Source organism: Ornithorhynchus anatinus, chromosome 1 (assembly GCF_004115215.2).
Source record: "Ornithorhynchus anatinus isolate Pmale09 chromosome 1, mOrnAna1.pri.v4, whole genome shotgun sequence".
Taxonomy (NCBI): Eukaryota; Metazoa; Chordata; class Mammalia; order Monotremata; family Ornithorhynchidae; genus Ornithorhynchus; species Ornithorhynchus anatinus.
Genome location: NC_041728.1, coordinates 71,592,387 through 71,611,636, shown reverse-complemented (window position 1 = coordinate 71,611,636; position 19,250 = coordinate 71,592,387). Strand labels below are relative to the sequence as shown.

Below are 19,250 nucleotides of genomic sequence, written 5' to 3'. Positions count from 1 at the left end.
GGAATGAATATTTCAATATGAGTTTTCCTTAATGTTGAATCTGGAAGAACGCATCCCCCATTGTAATAGAACTGGGAGTAGTCTTACTGTTGATGAGAGCAATTTGTTTCTATGACAGTGCTACTCGGGTCTGCCTTCCTCCTCCAGGCCAGGTCTGGCCTGACCAGAGCACAAACTCCACTCTCCTTGCAGAAAGCTGGAGCCTCCTAGGAGATGGAAAATCTCTTTCCATGGAGCAAGGAGAAATGGGGATGGGGCAGAAAAAGAACAAAAGCAAAATACCAATTAAAGAAAAAGCCAAATAGCCAAAGGGATTCACTCCAGCTCCAAAATACTAAGAGGGTCACTGACCAAAATGAGGAAGTAGAATAAAAATGGGCAAAGCAGAGGAAGAGAAGCAGTGTGGCCTAGTGGATAAAGCACGGGCCTGGAAGTCAGAAGGACCTGGTTTCTAATGCCACCTCTGCCATTTGTTTGCTGTGTGACCTTGGGCAAGTCGCTTAATTTCTCTGTCTCAGTTACCTCATCTGTAGAATGGGGATTAAGACTGTGAGCCCTATGTAGGATATGGACTTTGTCTAACCTGATTAACTTGTACCTATCCTGCACCTAATACAGTACCTTATACATAGTAAGCAGTTAAAAAATACCGTTAAAAAAAAAGATTGGACCAAAGGGGAAGGCAGAATGAAATTAACAACAATTTGGATGTATGTTAAGCACTTACTATGAGCTAAGTGTTGTGGTACATGCAAGATAATCAGATCAGACACAGTTCCTGTCCCACCTGGTGCTCACAGTCTAAGGGTGAGGAAGAAAGGGTATTGAATCTCCATTTTACAGATGAGGAGACTGAGGCAGCCAGAAATGACTTATCCAAGGTCACAGCGCAAGTAAGTGGCATGTCTCCTGATTCCCTGGGTTCCACTCTGGAAAAAATTACCTATTAGTTTCACAATAGGAAACTTGTTCACTCTAGTGAGACACCAGGAGAGTGGGACTATGCCATATACACCCAGTTCTCCTGTAATACATGTGCTGTGTTCTTGCAAAACATCACGTTATGAAAGACTCACTCTGTTCAACCCACCGTTCCAACACCACATGTACTTGCACAGGCCTTTTCTTCTGAGATACCCCACATCCAAACAGGCCCACATTATTGGACGACATTCTAATTTGCTAACAACATTCTAGCCAAAATGTGGAGTTAAATCATCCATTACTGCAGAATAAAGTGCACTCCCAATCATCCAGAAGTAGACTATCAATTTTATGTACTAACCATCATTTTCAGCATTCACAACATCCACCCCAAAATAGGTACGTGGCAGGGGGTGTTTATTGAAACACTTGTCTTCTGTGTGACCTTGAGCAAGTGACTTAACTTTTCTGGGCCTCAGTTATCTCATCTGTAAAAGATAATAATAATATTGGTATTTGTTAAGTGCTTACTATGTGCAGAGCACTGTTCTAAGCACTGGGGTAGTTTTACAGGATAATCAGGTTGTCCCATGTGAGGCTCACAGTCTTAATCCCCATTTTATAGATGAGGTAACTGAGGCTCAGAGAAATTAAGTGACTTGCCCACAGTCACACAGCTGACAAGTGGTAGAGCCGGGATTCAAACCCATGACATTTGACTCCCAAGCCTGGGCTCTTCCCACTGAGCCACATTGCTTCTCTATGATTGTGAGCCCCATGTGGGACATGGACTGGATCCAACCTGATTAGTTTGTATCTACCCCAGTACTTAGTACAGTATCTGGCACACAGTAAGCACTTTGGTACCATTAAAAAGTATTCACTTGTTCAAATTAGCTTCCTATCAGCCATGAACTTTGTTCCAGTCTCCTCTACTTTCAGCAGATTGTCTCTTCTTAAGGTGAGGTAATCTCACAAAATATGGTGGATGTGATGCTATAATAATAATGTTGGTATTTGTTAAGCGTTTACAATGTGCCGAGCACTGTTCTAAGCACTGGGGTAGATACAGGGTAATCAGGTTGTCCCCCGTGAGGTTCACAGTTAATCCCCATTTTACAGATGAGGTAACTGAGGCACAGAGAAGTTAAGTGACTTGCCCACAGTTGCCACACAGCTGACAAGGGGCAGAGCAGGGATTCAAACCCATGACTTCTGACTCCGAAGCCCAGGCTCTTTCCACTGAGCCACGCTGCCTATAGAAGTCAGGGGAGTAAACACATGTTGACAGTCTCATTTTGAGGTGATTCTAGAAGCCTCCAGATCCTTATCACTGAGCTCTAACGATGAGCAAATCAGCCCAGAACATAACACTCTTCGGTCCAGGACCTCTAAGCACCACATTGCCTTTCAGAGAGGTCTTGCTAGGCAGGCATTTCCCTTTTGTACGCTCCTATGGTGACGATTCAGTCATCGCTTTCCCACTTCTAAGAATGCTTAGACTCTTGGTAACTCAGAACCTCAGTAAGCCCTAAAGCAATAATAGTTATTGGACACTTACCATGTGCAGGGCATTGTACTATACACTTGGAAGAGTATGATATAATAGTCAGGAGATGCTCTCCCTGGTATTTACTGATCTGAGCACTGTCCTAAGAACTTACGAGTACACAGTAAAAGTCCTCCCTAGAAAATTATAGCATGGTCAGACAGAGGTAAATAAATAAATGAATGGTGGTATTTGTTAAGCGTTTACTATGTGCAAGGCACTGTTCTAAGCGCTGCGGGACACAAGGTGATCAGGTTGTTCCATGTGGGGCTCACAGTTTTAATCCCCATTTTACAGATGAGGTAACTGAGGCACAGAGAAGTTAAGTGACTTGCCCAAAGTCACACAGCTGGCAAGCAGCGGAGCATGGATTCGAACCCATGAACTCTGACTCCCAAGCCAGGGCTCTTTCCACTGTACCATACTGCTTCTCTAAAGGGCAGAGTGTTAGGTATGTCATCGTCTTCCTTGACAACAAACACCACATGCTTTCAAGTCTTGGAGGATCACTACGTCATATACTTTTTCGAGACAAGAAAAGCTGAAGCCAAAGGATAACTTAGAATGTCCAGACTCTGGTCTGCTCAGTGGATGAGGCCTTAAGCAGGTCACAATATCCTCCTGCCCCAATTTCCAACTCAGGGTCACTGAAGGTAATTACTGCAAACATCTTTCTATATGGGAATGTTGGGAGAATAAGTGAGGTGAGAAGCTCGTTGTGGCAAGTGAACATGTCTACCAACTCTGTTGCTCTATACCCTCCCAACAGGCTCTCGTAATATCCCGGCTAGATTACTGTGTCAGCCTGCTCTCTGATCTCCCTTCGTCCTGTCTCTCCCCACTCCAGTCTATTCTTCACTCCACTGCCCGACTCACCTTCCTGCAGAAATGCTCTGGGTATGTCACTCCCCTTCTTAAAAACCTCCAGTGGTTTCCTATCAACCTCCGCACAATAGAAAAACTTCTCACTCTAGGCTTCAAGGCTCTACATCACCTTGCCCCTTCCTACCTCTCCTCCCTTCTTTCTACTGCCCACGCTGCAGGCTCCGCTCCTCTGTCACCCACCTCCTCACCGTCCCCCGTTCTAGCCTATCCCGCCATCGACCCCTGGGCCACATCCTCCCGTGGTCCTGGAATGCCCTCCCTCCTCACCTCTGCCAAACGAATTCTCTTCCCCTCTTTAAAATCCTACTTAAAGCTCACCTCCCCCAAGAGGCCTTCCCAGACTGAGCTCCCCTTTTCCCTCTGCTCCCTCTACCTCCCCTTCAACTCTCCGCAGCTAAACCCTCTTCTCCCCCCTTTTCCCTCTGCTCCTCCCCCTCTCCCATCCCATCCCCTCAGCACTATACTCGTCCGCTCAACTGTATATATCATTACCCTATTTTTTTGTTAATGAGATGTACATCACCTTGATTCTATTTATTTGTTATTGTTTTAATGAGATGTTCTTCCCCTTGATTCTATTTATTGCCATTGTTCTTGTCTGTCTGTCTCTCCCGATTAGACTCTAAGCCCATCAAAGGGTAGGAACTGTCTCTATCTGTTACCGATTTGTACATTCCAAGTGCTTAGTACAGTGCTTTGCACATAGTAAGTGCTCAATAAATACTATTGAATGAATGCTCTGCACAAAGTAAGGCTCAATACCACACATGAGGAATACCTTGAAGAAAAGCTGCCAGTGAATCCAAAGTTGTGACTAGAAAATGAAGCAGCTTGGAGGGACAATGAAGTCACCAACTTCAGCTTTAGATCCAGCTCTGCCACTGATCTGGGTAACCATGGGCAAACCACCACCATCTCTGTACCTCCACTTTTCCACCTATATTATGGGATAACACCTGCCACTTCCTACCGCCCAAGGTTGTAGTGAGGATAATACAAGACAATGCACAATTGCTTTGGAAAAATAAAAGCGCTATACAAATTAAAATTAGCATCACCTCCCAAATCACAGAATAATATCACCCCTAAATGCACCACAGTTCCTTTTCTCAAATGGCTCAAGCTCTTGATGTCTCAGAGGCAGACGGGGCAGAACTATGAACCTTTGTGTATGTTCCTCTATATAAACACACATACACACACACAAGACAAATACAACTCACAATGCAAACACACAAGCAGTCACACGAAGTAACTCATCAAAAGCAATGGGGAATCAGGGTCATGGCAGGAGCCATGTCCCAAGCCTCCTGATTTCCTATCTAGTGTTCTATCTGGGAGACTGGGCTTGCTTTTACACCTTAAGAGGATGGAAAAAACTCTACATGAAAAGAGTATGACCCTGGTATAGAGGGCAGTATTTAGAAAAATTTATGGGAAGGCCCCACATTCACCTGCACACTAAGGCAGTCATGACCGGCTAAGTGGTCCAGGTGAGGGATTTTACTGACTTTTCCCTGAAAATAGACACACTAGAAGAGAGGGTTATTGATAGAGAACATTGAGTAAACAATAAAAAGAATAATGATGGTAATTGTTAAGTGCTTACTAAGTGCAAAGCACTGTTCTAAGTGCTGGGAGGATTCAAGGTGATCAGGTTGTCCCACGTGGGGCTCACAGTCTTAATGCCCATTTTACAGTTGAGGTAACTGAGGCACAGAGAAGTTAAGTGTCTTGCCCAAAGTCACACAGCTGACAAGCAGTGGAGCCAGGATTTGAACCCATGACCTCTGACTCCCCAGCCCATGCCTTTTCCACTGAGCCATGCTGCTTTGGCATCTCTGCTCCATCCAATAGAATGGGAATGAGCTTATGAGAGTCATTCTCTTTCCAGTGTAAATGCAACTTAGTCCTCATTTGATTAAGGATTCATTTTTAAAGTGCAATGCTGAGTGAGGATCAGGGAATTACAGACATTTCAGTAAGTCCTATGGTGTTAAACTGTGGAGCATGATATGCCTGCAGTGCTATGTTTGTTTCTCCCCAATAGGATGAACCCCAAGATTCACCAGTAATTCAACATGAGTAGGTAAATGTCTTTTGCTATGAATACATGACACTCACTAGGCACTCAACGAATACAATTACTAATAAACTCCATAGCCAGTTCTTACGTATTGAGGATGATGAATGATGGAATCTCCTGCTAGAACAATGGATAGGTTTCGGTTCTGGAACCTCAGGAACAAGAATCTGCATGAAGGAATTGATTACAGTAACAGTGGTTTGCTTAGCATTGCTCACACACTCTCACCTCAGCCAGACTTGTTCCCATATTTACTACACTGCCCCAACACAGCTCCAGCACCGAATTAGATTTTATGGCAACCCTAGCCTAGCTCCGTTAACATGCCTACTGAAGAACTGTGGCATTTGCTAAGCACTTACTATGTGTCAAGGAATATACTAAATGCTGGGGTAGATACCATGCAAACAAGATCCAACAGTCCTTGTTCCACATGGGGCTCAAAATCTAAGGGTATTTGGATTTGGGGAAAAAGTAATCATATTTATTGAGTGTTTACTGTGTGCACAGCACTGTATTAAGCATTTGAGAGAGAACAATATAGCAATAGACACATTCCTTGGCCATAACCAGCTTACAGTCTAGAGGGAGAGATGGACATTTAATCGCCAGTTTACAGATGAGAAAACTGAGGCACAGATAAGTATTCTACCTCAGCGGGTCACTACATCTACCCTCCCCCTCCATCCCTTCATCTCCCCAACCCCCTACTCAACGCTCTTAAGACTCAAGGAAGGTGCAAGATTGAAAGCTCTTGAGGGAAGGAACTGGGTTTTGACCTTTTACTGTGTACTCCCAAATGCTTAGTACAGTGCTCAGAAAATACCATTGGTTAAAGACAGCAATTTAGAATGAACTTTGCTCTGGAGTCCAACTTTAGCATTCTCTTCTTGGGCCTTCAGGTTACAAGCAAAGATGCAGGAATTTACAGGTATGTGAATGAAGGTTCAGTTAGAGAATCTGAAAAGCATTTTCAATGAAGAAACCGAAGAACAGAAATGATCTTCCACCTATGTTGTTTGTACTAAGTCAGGATCCAGGGTGAATGGCTCTAAGTTTCCTGTTTTGGACACTAAGCAGCGTGGCTCAATGGAAAGAGCACAGGGTGGGGAGCCAGAGGTCATGGGTTCAAATCCCACTTCCGCCGCTTGTCAGCTGTGTGACTTAGGGCAAGTCACTTCACTTCTCTGTGCCTCAGTTACCTCATCTCTAAAATGGGGATGAACACTGAGCCCCACATGGGACAACCTGATCATCCTGTATCCTCCCCAGTGCTTAGAACAGTACTTTGCACATAATAAGCACTTAACAAATGCCATCGTTATCATTACTATTCTAATGGGATGACCGTGCCTGCTGGCATTCTTCAGCTCGGCTTCCAGGAGCCAGATGGCCCTAGAACAAGCCCACTGATTGCAGAAGCCCGGCTCTCCCACTGTTCTAACTCCTTCCTAATAAGCCTTGCTGGAAGGTGCCCTACTCTTTGGTTACACTTATGGCAACGTCCAACTAGGGAGCAGCTGGGGCACAGAGAGAATAAAGGTCCATGTTAAAAAGCAAGGGTGGCCAGATTAGCCTCTTGGGCCATGTTTTAGGCTCGCAGGCCATTAGAGGAGCAGAATGGCCTAGTGGAGTCAGAGGACCAGGGTTCTAATCCTGGATCCTCCACATGCATAACTTCTTTGTGTCTCAGTTAACTCAACTGTAAAATGGGGAGTCAATACTTGTTCTTCCTATTTAGACTGCGGGCCCTTTGTGAGACAGAGACTGTGTCTGATCAGATTATTTTATATCTTTCTCAGAACTTAGAACAGTGCTAGACACATAGTAAGCACTGAAATACCACAATTATTATTAGGCTGGTCTGGGCCAGTAGCTTTGTCAGCACCTGGAGTGTGACCTGTCAGCACTATGTTCATCACCACCTTATAGAGCAATCTTAAAAAGTACCTTGCTAGACTGTGAGCTCGACATCGTCCTACTCCACAACACTCTCCAGTGGTTGCTCACCCACCTCCACAGAGAGAACCTCCTTACCACTGGCCTTAATACACTAAATCAGGTCTCCCCTTCCCTTCCTACCATACTTTGCTGACCCCCTAATACAGCCTGAGCTTCTAATACAGCCCACTTCACACCTTCGCTCCAATAATGCCAACCTATTCACTGTATCTCATCTACTGCACCGCCAACCGCTTGCCCACACCCTTCCTATGGCCTGGAATTCCCTCCCCTTTCATATCCAACAATCCACCACCCTCTGCACCTTCAAAGCCTTATTAACATCATGTCTCCTCTAAGCCCTCAATTCCCTTACTGCCTCTCCCTTCTGTGTCACCTATGCACTTGGATCTGTACCCTTTAACCACTTGATATTTATGCTATAGCACTTGTCTGTCTCACCCTCTAAACTGTAAAGCTCCTAGTGGGCAGGGAATATGTCTACCAAACTCTGTTGTATTGTACTCTCCCAAAAATTAAATACAGCGTTTTGCCCACTCAATAAACACCACAGAATTAGGGTGGGGATTGTGTTTATCAATTCTATTATACTCTCCCAAATATTCAGTAGAGTGTTTTCACAAAATAAGTGCTTAAAATGATTGATTCAGGTGAATGGCTCCAGTCCTGAAAAAACTGCTCACCAATTTAGTCAATAGGGATGAGGGCAAGACTACCAGACCCAAGCCCAAGCAACCTGCCATGTTCCTGGTTAAAAAAAAACAGGCCATTGGTGCCCTAATCCACGTAAATTACTGGAACTCTTGGTCCCTCTTGGGCTCTTGACTTGAGAACTTCATGGAACAAAGGGACCGCATCTACCATTCAGCTGTCCTTTCTTGGGAGCTCCAGTACAGTGCTCGCTCACAAGAGGCATTCTTGATTTAAATGAAAAACCTCTGCATACTTTGAAGCAACAATGAGTCAATTTCAACCAATTCCATTTCCACACCTGATGTTATCGGTCATGGCAGAAAAAGTTCTGAACCTTGGAAGAGGTGGCTTTTCTCTAGTTTTCCATCTTGATGCAAAACGTTCATAGCTTTCTTCCACAGGATACAGTCATTGGTAAAGCATAAAATCAATTTTTCCCCCACAAGCCAGCCTCTATACGACTGAATGAATTGGTTCCACTTTATTTTTACAAACGGGCTCACACCTTTGGCAGGAGAGCAAAACGCAACTGCTGTGAAAGGGAGATACTCTTCATGGAAAAGGAGAGCAAGGGCACTTTGTCAAAAGAGATGGGAGACCTTTAGTAACTGAGCTTCAGCTCACACATACAAGTCAAATGAACTGATGGGCTCCATGAAGCGCGAGTCTCCCAGCCTAAGAGGCTTTCTTCTTTTTGGTTAAGAACAGACTGACAAATAATTACAGACCAACATAGCTAAAAACAAACCGCGTTTCAAAACTCATCTCACTGCTCAGCGGCTGATCTTTAAGACCAGCTTGATGTACAACAGGACACATTAAGGCACAGGAAGGTGATGCAGATACAATGAATACTTTAGGACTCACTGGGAAGTGGACTCTTCCACAAATACTAAAATATGTACCGTTTTCAAGGTTTAAAAAAAAAAAGAAAGTACATCATTCTGTTATGAAAAGCCTATACAAAATTTAAAAATTTACACCATCTGAGCTGCCAAAAAAGGTTTTTAAAAAGTCTCAATTTTTCACATAAAACTAGATCTCTTGACAGTAGGTCCACAGCGAACTGGGTCTAAAACACCCCAGCACTTTAGGAGTGGAGGAGGGAAAGATATTTTCCCCCACAAGCCCCCCCAAAAGAAAAGTCAAATGTATACAGTAGTGTATCCTACTCATTAAAAACAACTAAAATCCATAAGGTTATAATATGTGGCGCTTATTGGTTCAGTAACTGGTTACAGTAAGGCACTTCCTTCGTGGGAGTGGCACCTTCCGATGTGGGATACAAAGGAGATGACAGATCAGGTTCTGGTTACAACAAAGGACTGGATGAGGGTCCCCAGGATACGACAGGAACACTTCGACAGCAGGGGGAGACACAGGAGGTAAAGCCTGGAGGTGAGTCTACACAGAAGTGGTCACTCTGTCAATGGCATTATTGACCTCGTTTTTGTTGGAGTCCAGTCCTTTAGCAGCATTCATGTCGTTTCGCAAGTTTTCCACTGTCTTCTTCATGTTCTTTAACTCGCCTGGGTGTGGTGTGGCTCGTCTGAGAAGTGTTCTCTATAAAATAACAGCAGAGTTAGCTGGAGGAAGGTTGGGGTCATTCATTTTGGGCACCTGTAATTACAGGGCCAGTTTTTAAATCACAGCTGCAATCTCAAGGAGGGGCTCATTGTGAGCAGGGAATATGACTACTTATTGTGTACTATACTCTCCCAAGGGCTCTGTGCTGACAAAGCGTTCTATAAATACAACAGTGAATGAATTTGCTTTAAAAAACAAATTCTGCTACTACTGTTCCAACTACATGTACGAAAGATGAAAGGGTTATAGCTGGCTGAAGGAGAACTTTTCCACTGGAGTCAAATAATGTAAGATCGCAATAGACTGCCTTGATAGGGCAGAAGAGAAATACCCATTTAGTGTGGAAGAGATAAGAAGATTTTTAGAAAGATTTTTCTCACCTCCTGAGAATACAGTGGCCTAAACACAAACCAAGGACAGAGGGTGTGGAGAGGGGAAGCCTGCATATTACTAATCTTGGAGCTCTAAGTTTAGCAATAGGTTTGGAATTTTTCTTGATCCCATAGTGTTTGTGTAGAGTAGGGGTAGAGAGTGGAAAGTGAAGAAAGGAGGCAAGGGATAGAACTGGGCTTCATTGCTTTCCTTGCTTCACATTTCTCCTCATCTTGTGAAAATGCATTATCAAGTAAAATGCCTGTCTGGGTCATATATCAAGAGCAACTAAATAGAATCCTATTTTTGCAATTTGCCATCAAGTGTTAATTCTCCAAGAGGGGCCACAATACTCACCCTGAGATGACAGGAGAACTTGCATATGGTAAGTTTTAAAATATTAAAAAAAAACCTGGAAATAGCAAATGGTTTGTAAAAATAAAATCCCCTGGCCTGGAATCACCAGAAAGCCTCATTTCTTCTGTTCTAATGGGGTTATTGCTCTTGTTCTATCAAGGTTTTGACTACTTTGGGCACTGGAGAATGGGGCTGGGAAAAGGGACTTTAAGAAAACATTTTATATTTTGTTCAACAGCAACAGAGACTAATAAAGGAATATCTAGGGGGCATGGAGGGAGAGAGAGGCCTGGTCAGGTGGGACTAACAAAATAAGTAATGTAGTTTATAGAACAACAGAAGCTGATTATATAACACTTCCACCCTGCATAGTTTATACAGTAACAGGCACTTGCTGATTTCAGAGCATTAATAATGTAGGTATTTGTTAAGCGCTTACTATATGCAGAGCACTGTTCTAAGCGCTGGGGTAGACACAGGGGAATCAGGTTGTCCCACGTGGGGCTCACAGTCTTAATCCCCATTTTATAGATGAGGTAACCCACGGTATGCTAGCTATGGGATGTTGTCCTTATTTGTCCAATATTTGACTCCAGCAATGTCAATTTTTTGGCCTCCTGTATCACTCAATAACCAGATTCAGAGGCAATTCATGAAGTCAATCATAAGCTACATAGAAAAATCAAAGGTCCTCCCCCTCACTTTGCTCAATCAATCAATACAACCTGACAGGGCACTGGTTCCTCTTACTGTGTGCCCGCTGAAATGATAAATCCACTGCAACTTTAAGACTGTTTTCAGTAGAGAGATGCAGGGCCCGGTTACGAAAAACTCCATTCAGACACGCAGATTAAGTAAGAAACAAAAACCACTCCACAAGACAACTGGCTTCAAAGGCTGAAGCAAACTCATTTGGGACAGCTGGTGGCTACATCAGTTCAGTGACTGAAGGTCTCATTTATTAGATAACCAGAGAACAGGCCATCTCCAACCCATCATGAATGCTGCAGTTATGGCCAAGATAAATGGCCACAGGAGTGAGAGAGGGGAAAGCCTGGAAAAATAGAATTGCAGATTGAAACATCCAGTCTGATGAAATACGAGCCAATTCAGTGTGTTAAAAAAAAGTGGACCAATTACAGTAGAGGGCTTATCCAGTTTTAAGAAATGAAAAGACTCTTCCCTGTTCTATGTTTCTAAAAGCCAAAGTCCCACCACCCCACTTTCTGCTTCTAGAGGGAAGTGCCATATAGTATTTAGCCAGAGTTACTGACTTTGCAGAGTAATAATAATTATGGCATTTGTTAAGCTCTTATTATGTGCCAGGTACTGTTCTAATCTCTGGGGTAGAAACAAGGTTGTTGGGTTGTCCCATGAGTAATCCCTATTTTACAGATGAGGTAACTGAGGCACAGAGAAGTTAAGTGGCTTGCCTGAGGGAACACAAGCAAATAGCGAAGCAGGGATTAGAACCCTGGTCATCTGGCTCCCAAGCCCGTGCTCTTTCCAGTAAGCCACGCTGCTTCTCATTGCATTTATTGTTAGGATAATGGGAAGCAAGATGGTCTAGTAGTAAGAGTGTGGGTCTGGGAGTCAGAGGACCTGTGTTCTAATGCCAACTTTGCCACTTGCCTGTGATGTGACCTTGGGTAACTTCCATGCCTCAGTTTCCCTCATTTGCAAAATGGGGATAAAACACCAGTCTCCTTCCCTTTTATATTGTGAGCCCTAGGTGGGAAAGGGTCAGTGTCAGATCTGTTTATTTTGTATCTACCCCAGGATTTAGTACAGTGTTCGGCACACTTTGAGGGCTTAACAAATACCACAATTATTACTAAGATTATTAGGTGAAGACCTATAAAAAACAAGGAGAGACTTTACTGTAGCTATGATTGTCTTCTAGGAATTAAAAAAGTTGAACCAAAACATGAACCAACTTTTCCGCCTACAGTTTTCAGTTACAGGTTACAGGAATCATGGAGAGGCAATCATTTCGCTATTTTGGAAGTTATTACTTTTCAAGCACTGATAAGTCCCTTATGGGTACTTAATTAACATTCTGAAGCAGGTTCCTTGGTGAATGATTACTTGTTTTGATGTCTGTCTTCCCGCTTATAAACTGTAAGTCTGGTGTGGGCAGGGATTGTCTCTATTAATAAACTGTACTTTCCAAGTGCTTAGTACAGTGCTCTGCACACAGGAAGCACTCAATAAATGACTGAATGAATGAATGAATGAACATCGAGGTCTAAGGTGGAAGCAGTGAGGTCTAATGGAAAGCCTACAGGTCTAGGAGCCAGAGGACCTGGGTTCTAATCCCCACTTGGTTTAGTGACTACTGAGTGACCTTGGGTCAGTCAGGTACATTCTCTGGGCCTCCGTTACCTTATCAGTAAAATGGGGATTCAAGACCTGGTGTCTCTCCTACTTGGACTGTGATCCCCATGTGGGCCAGGGACTGTTTCCAACCTGCTTATTTGTATCTACCCCAGAGTTTAGTACTGTGCTTGGCACATAGAAAGTGCTTAAACACCACTATTATTTTTATTAAATCTCTTCCTGCTTGAGAAACGTACCGTTTCATTTTCCTCTTCATCTTTCTCATCTTCTAAGAATCGGATGGCGCTGACTCTGTTCACTGCTCGCTCATTCCAGGTTTCATCTGACATTTCATTTACTAGGCTCTCAAAGGCTCCACAGCGGGGAAGATTTTCTGTTGTTAGAGTAAAACAGAAAGAATGAAACTTTTCCACCTCAGCAACCAACACATGGTACCTGTCAATTAATGTCCCCAAATACCTTCATATCCCAAAGAGTTAAGAAAACACCCAGAGTAAAGAAAATGACTACTGACACCAGACTACCTGCCAACTCTTGGCCAGGACACAGCTGACTGAACCAAAAGTCTGTGGCAAAGTTCTTCAGTGGGTTTAATTCCCCTTCCTCTCACCATCACAACAAAGCCCAAATTGCATAGGTGCCAACTCCATGGGGGCAAATCTTTTTTGAGCTGGCCTAGCTTGGCTCATCCCAAGTTCTGACTAAGTTTGAGAAGTTTCCAAAAGACCTCAATGGCATCTTTCTGGCCTGTGCGTTCTTTGAAGTCTGCTCTCTCTCAATCTCCATGCCCCGCCCCCCACACTAAAATCCCTGTCTCCTTTTCACCCCACACTCAAGTGTAAAGATGGTACCTTTCCCGAAATGTTTACTCAGCCACCTTTAAATATTCCTGCCTTCTGGGTGACCAGAAAGCTTCAGTCCAATTGATCCAGCCAATGTGGTCTAATGTCTTCTTCCCCATTGTTCTGACCATGACTGCAACCACAAACGAATGACTCCCAAATGATATTCACCTTGGCAACTAGGTTCAGAAGGCCGCTGAGGAAGTAAAACACATGTTAAAATCTTTTCTCCTGTTGTACGGTCAGTATCTGTCTGGAACGTAAGCAAAGGCTGAGATTGGTTGTCAGACAACCACAAAGCTTTCAACTTCAAGTTAGTCATTGATAAGGGCAGGTGTTGCAACCTAATTTAAAAAAAAGAACAAGTTACAGGCTTGATATTCATAATTTAAATGACTTTCAGAAAAGACAAAACTCAGTCGCTGGGGGTTCCCTGCACCCAGGAAAATGGGAGATGTCGATTACTTAATGTATTCCCTGTGTCCAAACGCACAATTCAGGCCAAAAAAATCCACTTTATCCCACTGTACTGGCTCCATGGAGAGGTTTACTGGTCACAACTCTCTTCCTTACATGATGCTATTAATATGCACTGATATTAGCCCACCACACATGGGATTGATACAAATTCTATGCTATAGTGAAAATCTCTATTCCATTGGGTGGATTCTTTAATCTTGAGTGCCCAGATGTTGTGCTTCCCCTCCAAACTTCTACTCTGCTCACATTTTGACTGTTCATCTGCTAACTTTTGTTAGAGTATGACCATGAGGAGATAGCTATGCAGTTTCAGGAGTTCTGCTACCAATTTTCCATTTTTTTCCCACAAAAGATCATATTCTTAAGAGTTTTCTCCCAATCAATCAGTGGTTATTTATTGAGTGCTTACTGGATGCAGAGAGCAAAGTACAATAAAATAGAGTTGGTAGACATGTTCCCTGCCCACAATGAACTTACAGTCAGGAAGGGGAGACAGACATCAAAATCAATTACTGATATGTACATAAGTGCTAAGGGGGCTAGGGTGCAGTAAATATCAAGTGCTTAAAGGGTACAAACTGATGATGATGGTATTTGTTAAGCGCTTACTATGTGCCCAGCACTGTTCTACGCAGAAGACATAGAAGGGAGGGGGGGTAGGGAAAATGAGGACTTAGAGAAGGCTTCTTGGAGCACTGATGGTCTGTTAGTTCCGAAGGAGGGAACTCCAGGCCAGAGGGAGGAAAAGAGGGAGGACAAGGGCAAGGGGTCATGGCAAGAGAGATGAGACTGAGGTTCAGTGAGTAGGTTGGTGTTAGAGGAGCAAAGTGAGCATGCTGGGCTGTATTAGCAGATCAGTGAGATAAGGTAGAAGAGGGCAAGGTGACAATGTTTTAAAGCCAGTGGTAGGAGTTTCTGTTTCATGTGGAGATGTATGAGCAACCACTTTAGATTTTTGAGGAGTAGGGAAATAGGGAATGATTTTTTTTTTTTAGAACAATGATCTGAGCAGCAGAATGAAGTATGGACTGGAGTGGGTAGAGAGGAGGCAGAGAGGTCAGGAAAGGGTGGATTTTACCAATGTTGTGAAAGCAGAACAGGATTTGGTGACAGAATGTATATGTGAAATGAAAGAGAAAAGTCAAGACAGGGAGGATGGTGGTGCTGTCTACAGTATGGGACAGAAAGGGGGAGGATAGTGTCTGGGGGGGAAGTTGAAGAATTTTGGTTTGAAAATATTAAGTGTGATAAATGGGGGGGACATCCAAGTAGAGATGTCCTGAAGGCAGGAGGAAATAGGAAACTGCAGAGAGGGAGAGAGGTTAGGGATGGAGATGTCGATTTGTTAGTCATCCATGTAGAAATGGTAGTTGAGACCATGGGAGTGAATTAGTTCTCCAGGAAGTGGATGTAGATGCAAAATGGAAGGGAACTCACAACTGAGCCTTGAAAGACTCCCCCACTTAGACAGTTGGAGGCAGAAGAGGAGGCATAGAAAGAGACTGAGAAAGAGTGGCCAGAGAAATAGGAGGAGAACCAGGAGAGGACAGTGTCGGTGAAGCCAAGGTCGGATGTTTCCAGAAGAAAGGGATGTCCCCATTGACAAAAGCAGTTGAGAGGTTGTGGAGAATCAGGATGGAGTAGAGGTTGCAGGATTTGGTAAGAAGGTCCCTGGTGACATTACAGGGGCAGTTTCTATGGTGTGAAAGGGGGCAGAACCCAGATTGGAAGGGGTCAAGGAGAGAATCAGAGGTGAAGAAGTAGAGGTGGTGGGTGTAAACAACTCAATCAATGAGTTTGGAGCACAGGGAGAAGGAGAAGTAACTGGAGGGAGCTGTGGGATTAAGATAAATTTTGGGTTTTTGTTTTTTTTTAAGGATAGGGGCTACATGAGCACGTTTGATAGCTGAAGGGAAGAAGCCACTGAAGGATGAGAGGCTGAAGATGGCAGTCAGAGAAGGAAGAAAGGAGGGGGCAAGTGTTTTGATTATATGAGAAGGGATGGGATAGGAGGTGCAGGTGGAAGGGGCAGATTTTCAGAGGAGGTGGGAGATCTCCTCTTGAGACAATGTTGGGAATGATGGGAGAGTGGAAGAAGAAGTAAGAGAGAGGGAATGGAAAAAGGCTGGGGAGATTTTAAGGTGATCGTGCCTGATGGTTTCTCTCCAAAATGGAAAGTCCCTGGGTGACTGGAAGGGGCACCACATGCTGGGAAAAGACCATGGCGGCAAGGCACCCAGTGGGTAACCCTATCCACTTAGAGTCTTGTCCCTTCCAACAGTAACAAACATAATATTCTTACTATCCTATGGTTGAAAGGCTTTTTTCTTTAGTTTATCCTGAACCTGTCACCTTCAAACTTCAGCTCCTCATCCCAGTACAGTAGGATTCAGTGAACCAATATACACTGTGAGCAGGAAACGTGTCTACCAATAATCTGTTGTTTTGTTGCATTTACTCATGCATTCAATCGTATTGGAGCCCTTACTGTGTGCAGAACACTATACTAAGCAGTTGGGAAAGTACAATATAATAATAAACAGAAAACTCCTTGCCCACAACAAGCTTACTCTCCCAAGCACTTAGTACAGTGCTCTGCACACAGTCAGCGCTCAATAAATTGATACAATTGATTAATAGTTTTCCACAGTGCCAGACAGGTAGTAAGAAAAAGAAGTTTTCTAATTTTCAGGAGCTTGGGGTATCCCATATAAGCAACGTTTTCTCTCTTTACACTGAAACAAATCCAACCCCCACAGACCATGCTATGTGTCACCAAAGACAGCTCAGAGTGAATCAGCTGCAAGTCAGCAAAACCTTCAGGGGAAGCTGATAAGAAATCTTGCAAGGAATTCCTTTGGAAAATTAATTTTGTGGGGACTCTGGCTAGCAAACAGCTGAGAACACTTTTGTGCGACAAGCACTAATTATAAGACCTAGGCCACCAGAGTTCAGAAATGCTTAGCCAAATATTTACTTTCCCAAATGGAAGGCTCTATGTTCAGTTAATTAAGGACCAGTAAGTAGCAGGAGCTAAAATTGCTCATGGCCCTTGTCACTCCTGCCCATTTTCCAACCAATGGAAGCAATCAAGAAGGGCCAACCAAATACTAGTCTTCCCCGGGTTAACTAATCTTCTCCTTAAAACATCTTACTCCCCCACAGGATGGAGAACTAGAAAGTAGAAAATGGCATTCATAGCTGCTGATAAGAAAACAGTGTCCAAGGGAAGGATACGGATTTTCCACTAGTCTGTTAACTCCCTGCCGATATTCTGTACTTTGAGCAGCCTGACACCAAGAAAGAGTGCTGTGGCACCCTGTCCACCCTGAAATCACTAAAGGTCAAACAACATTCCATCTGATCAGTTCATCAGAGACTCAGACAGCCAGCCATTCCCAGCAGTGATCAAAGTAATCATTGACAAGGTATTTTCAGTGTCATCAATACTGTCTCCCTTTTTCCCATTTTGCAGGCTGGGAGATAATCAAATAACCATGCAGTCTCTGGAGCCTCCACAAATTATATCTAGGGAAAAAACAGATTATCTCCAATCTTAAAGGACAACAGTGGCGAGAAACGACAGTTTAACCTGAGGCCTCCGCTTAATCAATAGAACACTGTACACTGTACTATGAGCAGAGGAGCAACACGATCTAGTGGAAAGAGCATAGGCCTGTGAGTCAGAAGGACCTGGGTTCTAATCCCAGCTCTGCCACTTGTTGGCTGTGCGACCTTGTGCAAGTCACTTAACTCCTCTTTACCTCAGTTACCTCATCTGTAAAATAGGGGTAAAGACTGGGAGCCCCATTTAGGACAGTGACTGTGTCCAACCTCATTTTCTTTTATCCACCTCAGAGTTTAGTATAATGCCTAGCACAGAGTAAGTGCTTATATACAATTATTATTACTAAGTGTTTGTAAGAGATCAACAGAATAAGCAGACATTATCCGGGCTCTCAAGCAGCTTGCAATCTAGGGAGGGGAGGGAAAGAAACACTAAAATAAGTTGCCCTCTGATAGGATCTAGTTTCTAAGTCGGCGTGGATAATGATCTTACCTGGAGACTTTCTCATTCTAATGGGAAATGGATTCTAATCAAATATAAATCCATAAACAATACACTCCGTGTTGTTGTTTTTTAATGGTATTTGTTAAAAGCTTACTATTGTACCAAGCACTGGTGCAGATACATGAAAATTAGATTGGATTCAATCCCTGTCCTACATGGGGCTCACAGTCTAATCAGGAGGGAAAACAAATACTGTACCCATTGTACAGACTAGGTAACTGAGGCCCAGAAAAGTGAAGCAACTCTGTGACTCTTTCCCCTAGGCTTCCAAAGGACCCTTGAAAGAGCAATGTGATGGCACTACTCCTCATGGTTAGAGAGACCTCCAAGAGGCCTTCCCCCATTAAGCCCTATTTCCCCTGACTCCCTCTCCCTTCTGCATCATCTATGCATTTGGATCTATGATGTGGTGGATGGAGCACAGGCCTGGGAGCCAGAAGGACATGAGTTCTAATCCTGGCTCTGCCACTTGTCTGCTGTGTGACCTTGGGCAAGTCGATTCCCTTTCTGGGCCTCAGTTACTTCATCCGTAAAATGGGGATTGAGACTGTGAGCCCCACGTGGGACAGGAACTATGTCCAACCCGATTTGCTTGTAATCACCCCGACGCTTAGTATAGTGCCTGGCACATTGTAAGCGCTTAACAAATATCACAATTATTATAACAACTTTGGGCATTTAGTATTCACCCCACCTTCACTCCCACAGTATTTATATACATATCTCTAATTTATTTATTTATATTAATGCTTGTCTCCCCCCTCTAGGCTGTAAACTCGTTGCAGGCAGGGAACGTCTTTAAACTCTGTTGTACTGTTCTCTCCCAAGCACTCAGTAGAGTCCTCTGCACATAATAAGCGCACAACAAAATCACACCTTTCCCCACTAAGCGTTAGTTCTTTTTGTCCAATAAATTAAGAGTCGATATTTTCTGCATATTTTCTGCCTTTACACCTTCCTATGGTAACACACCTCTTATTGCGGCTCTCCAGTGGCTGAGGAAGTGTTTCCTTAGATTTATCCTGAACCTGTTTCCTTGAAACTTCAATGGCTGATCCCTGGTGCTGGTGAACTGGCATTTGGCTAAAGAGCATTTCGATC

General features: G+C 43.6%; 1 protein-coding gene across 1 annotated transcript in view; it reads right to left on the bottom strand.

The window, feature by feature from the left end:
• Positions 1-8,561: 8,561 nt before the first annotated feature.
• Positions 8,562-19,250, bottom strand: part of LRRC1 (leucine rich repeat containing 1) — a 159,669-nt gene continuing 148,980 nt past the window's right edge. The window contains exons 12-14 of the mRNA XM_029072931.2: positions 13,769-13,941; positions 12,992-13,128; positions 8,562-9,662 (exon numbers count right to left, since the gene is read on the bottom strand). Of these exons, the coding sequence (XP_028928764.1) occupies positions 9,504-9,662; positions 12,992-13,128; positions 13,769-13,941 (469 nt within the window). The 3' untranslated portion in view covers positions 8,562-9,503. The remainder of the gene's footprint in view (positions 9,663-12,991; positions 13,129-13,768; positions 13,942-19,250) is intronic.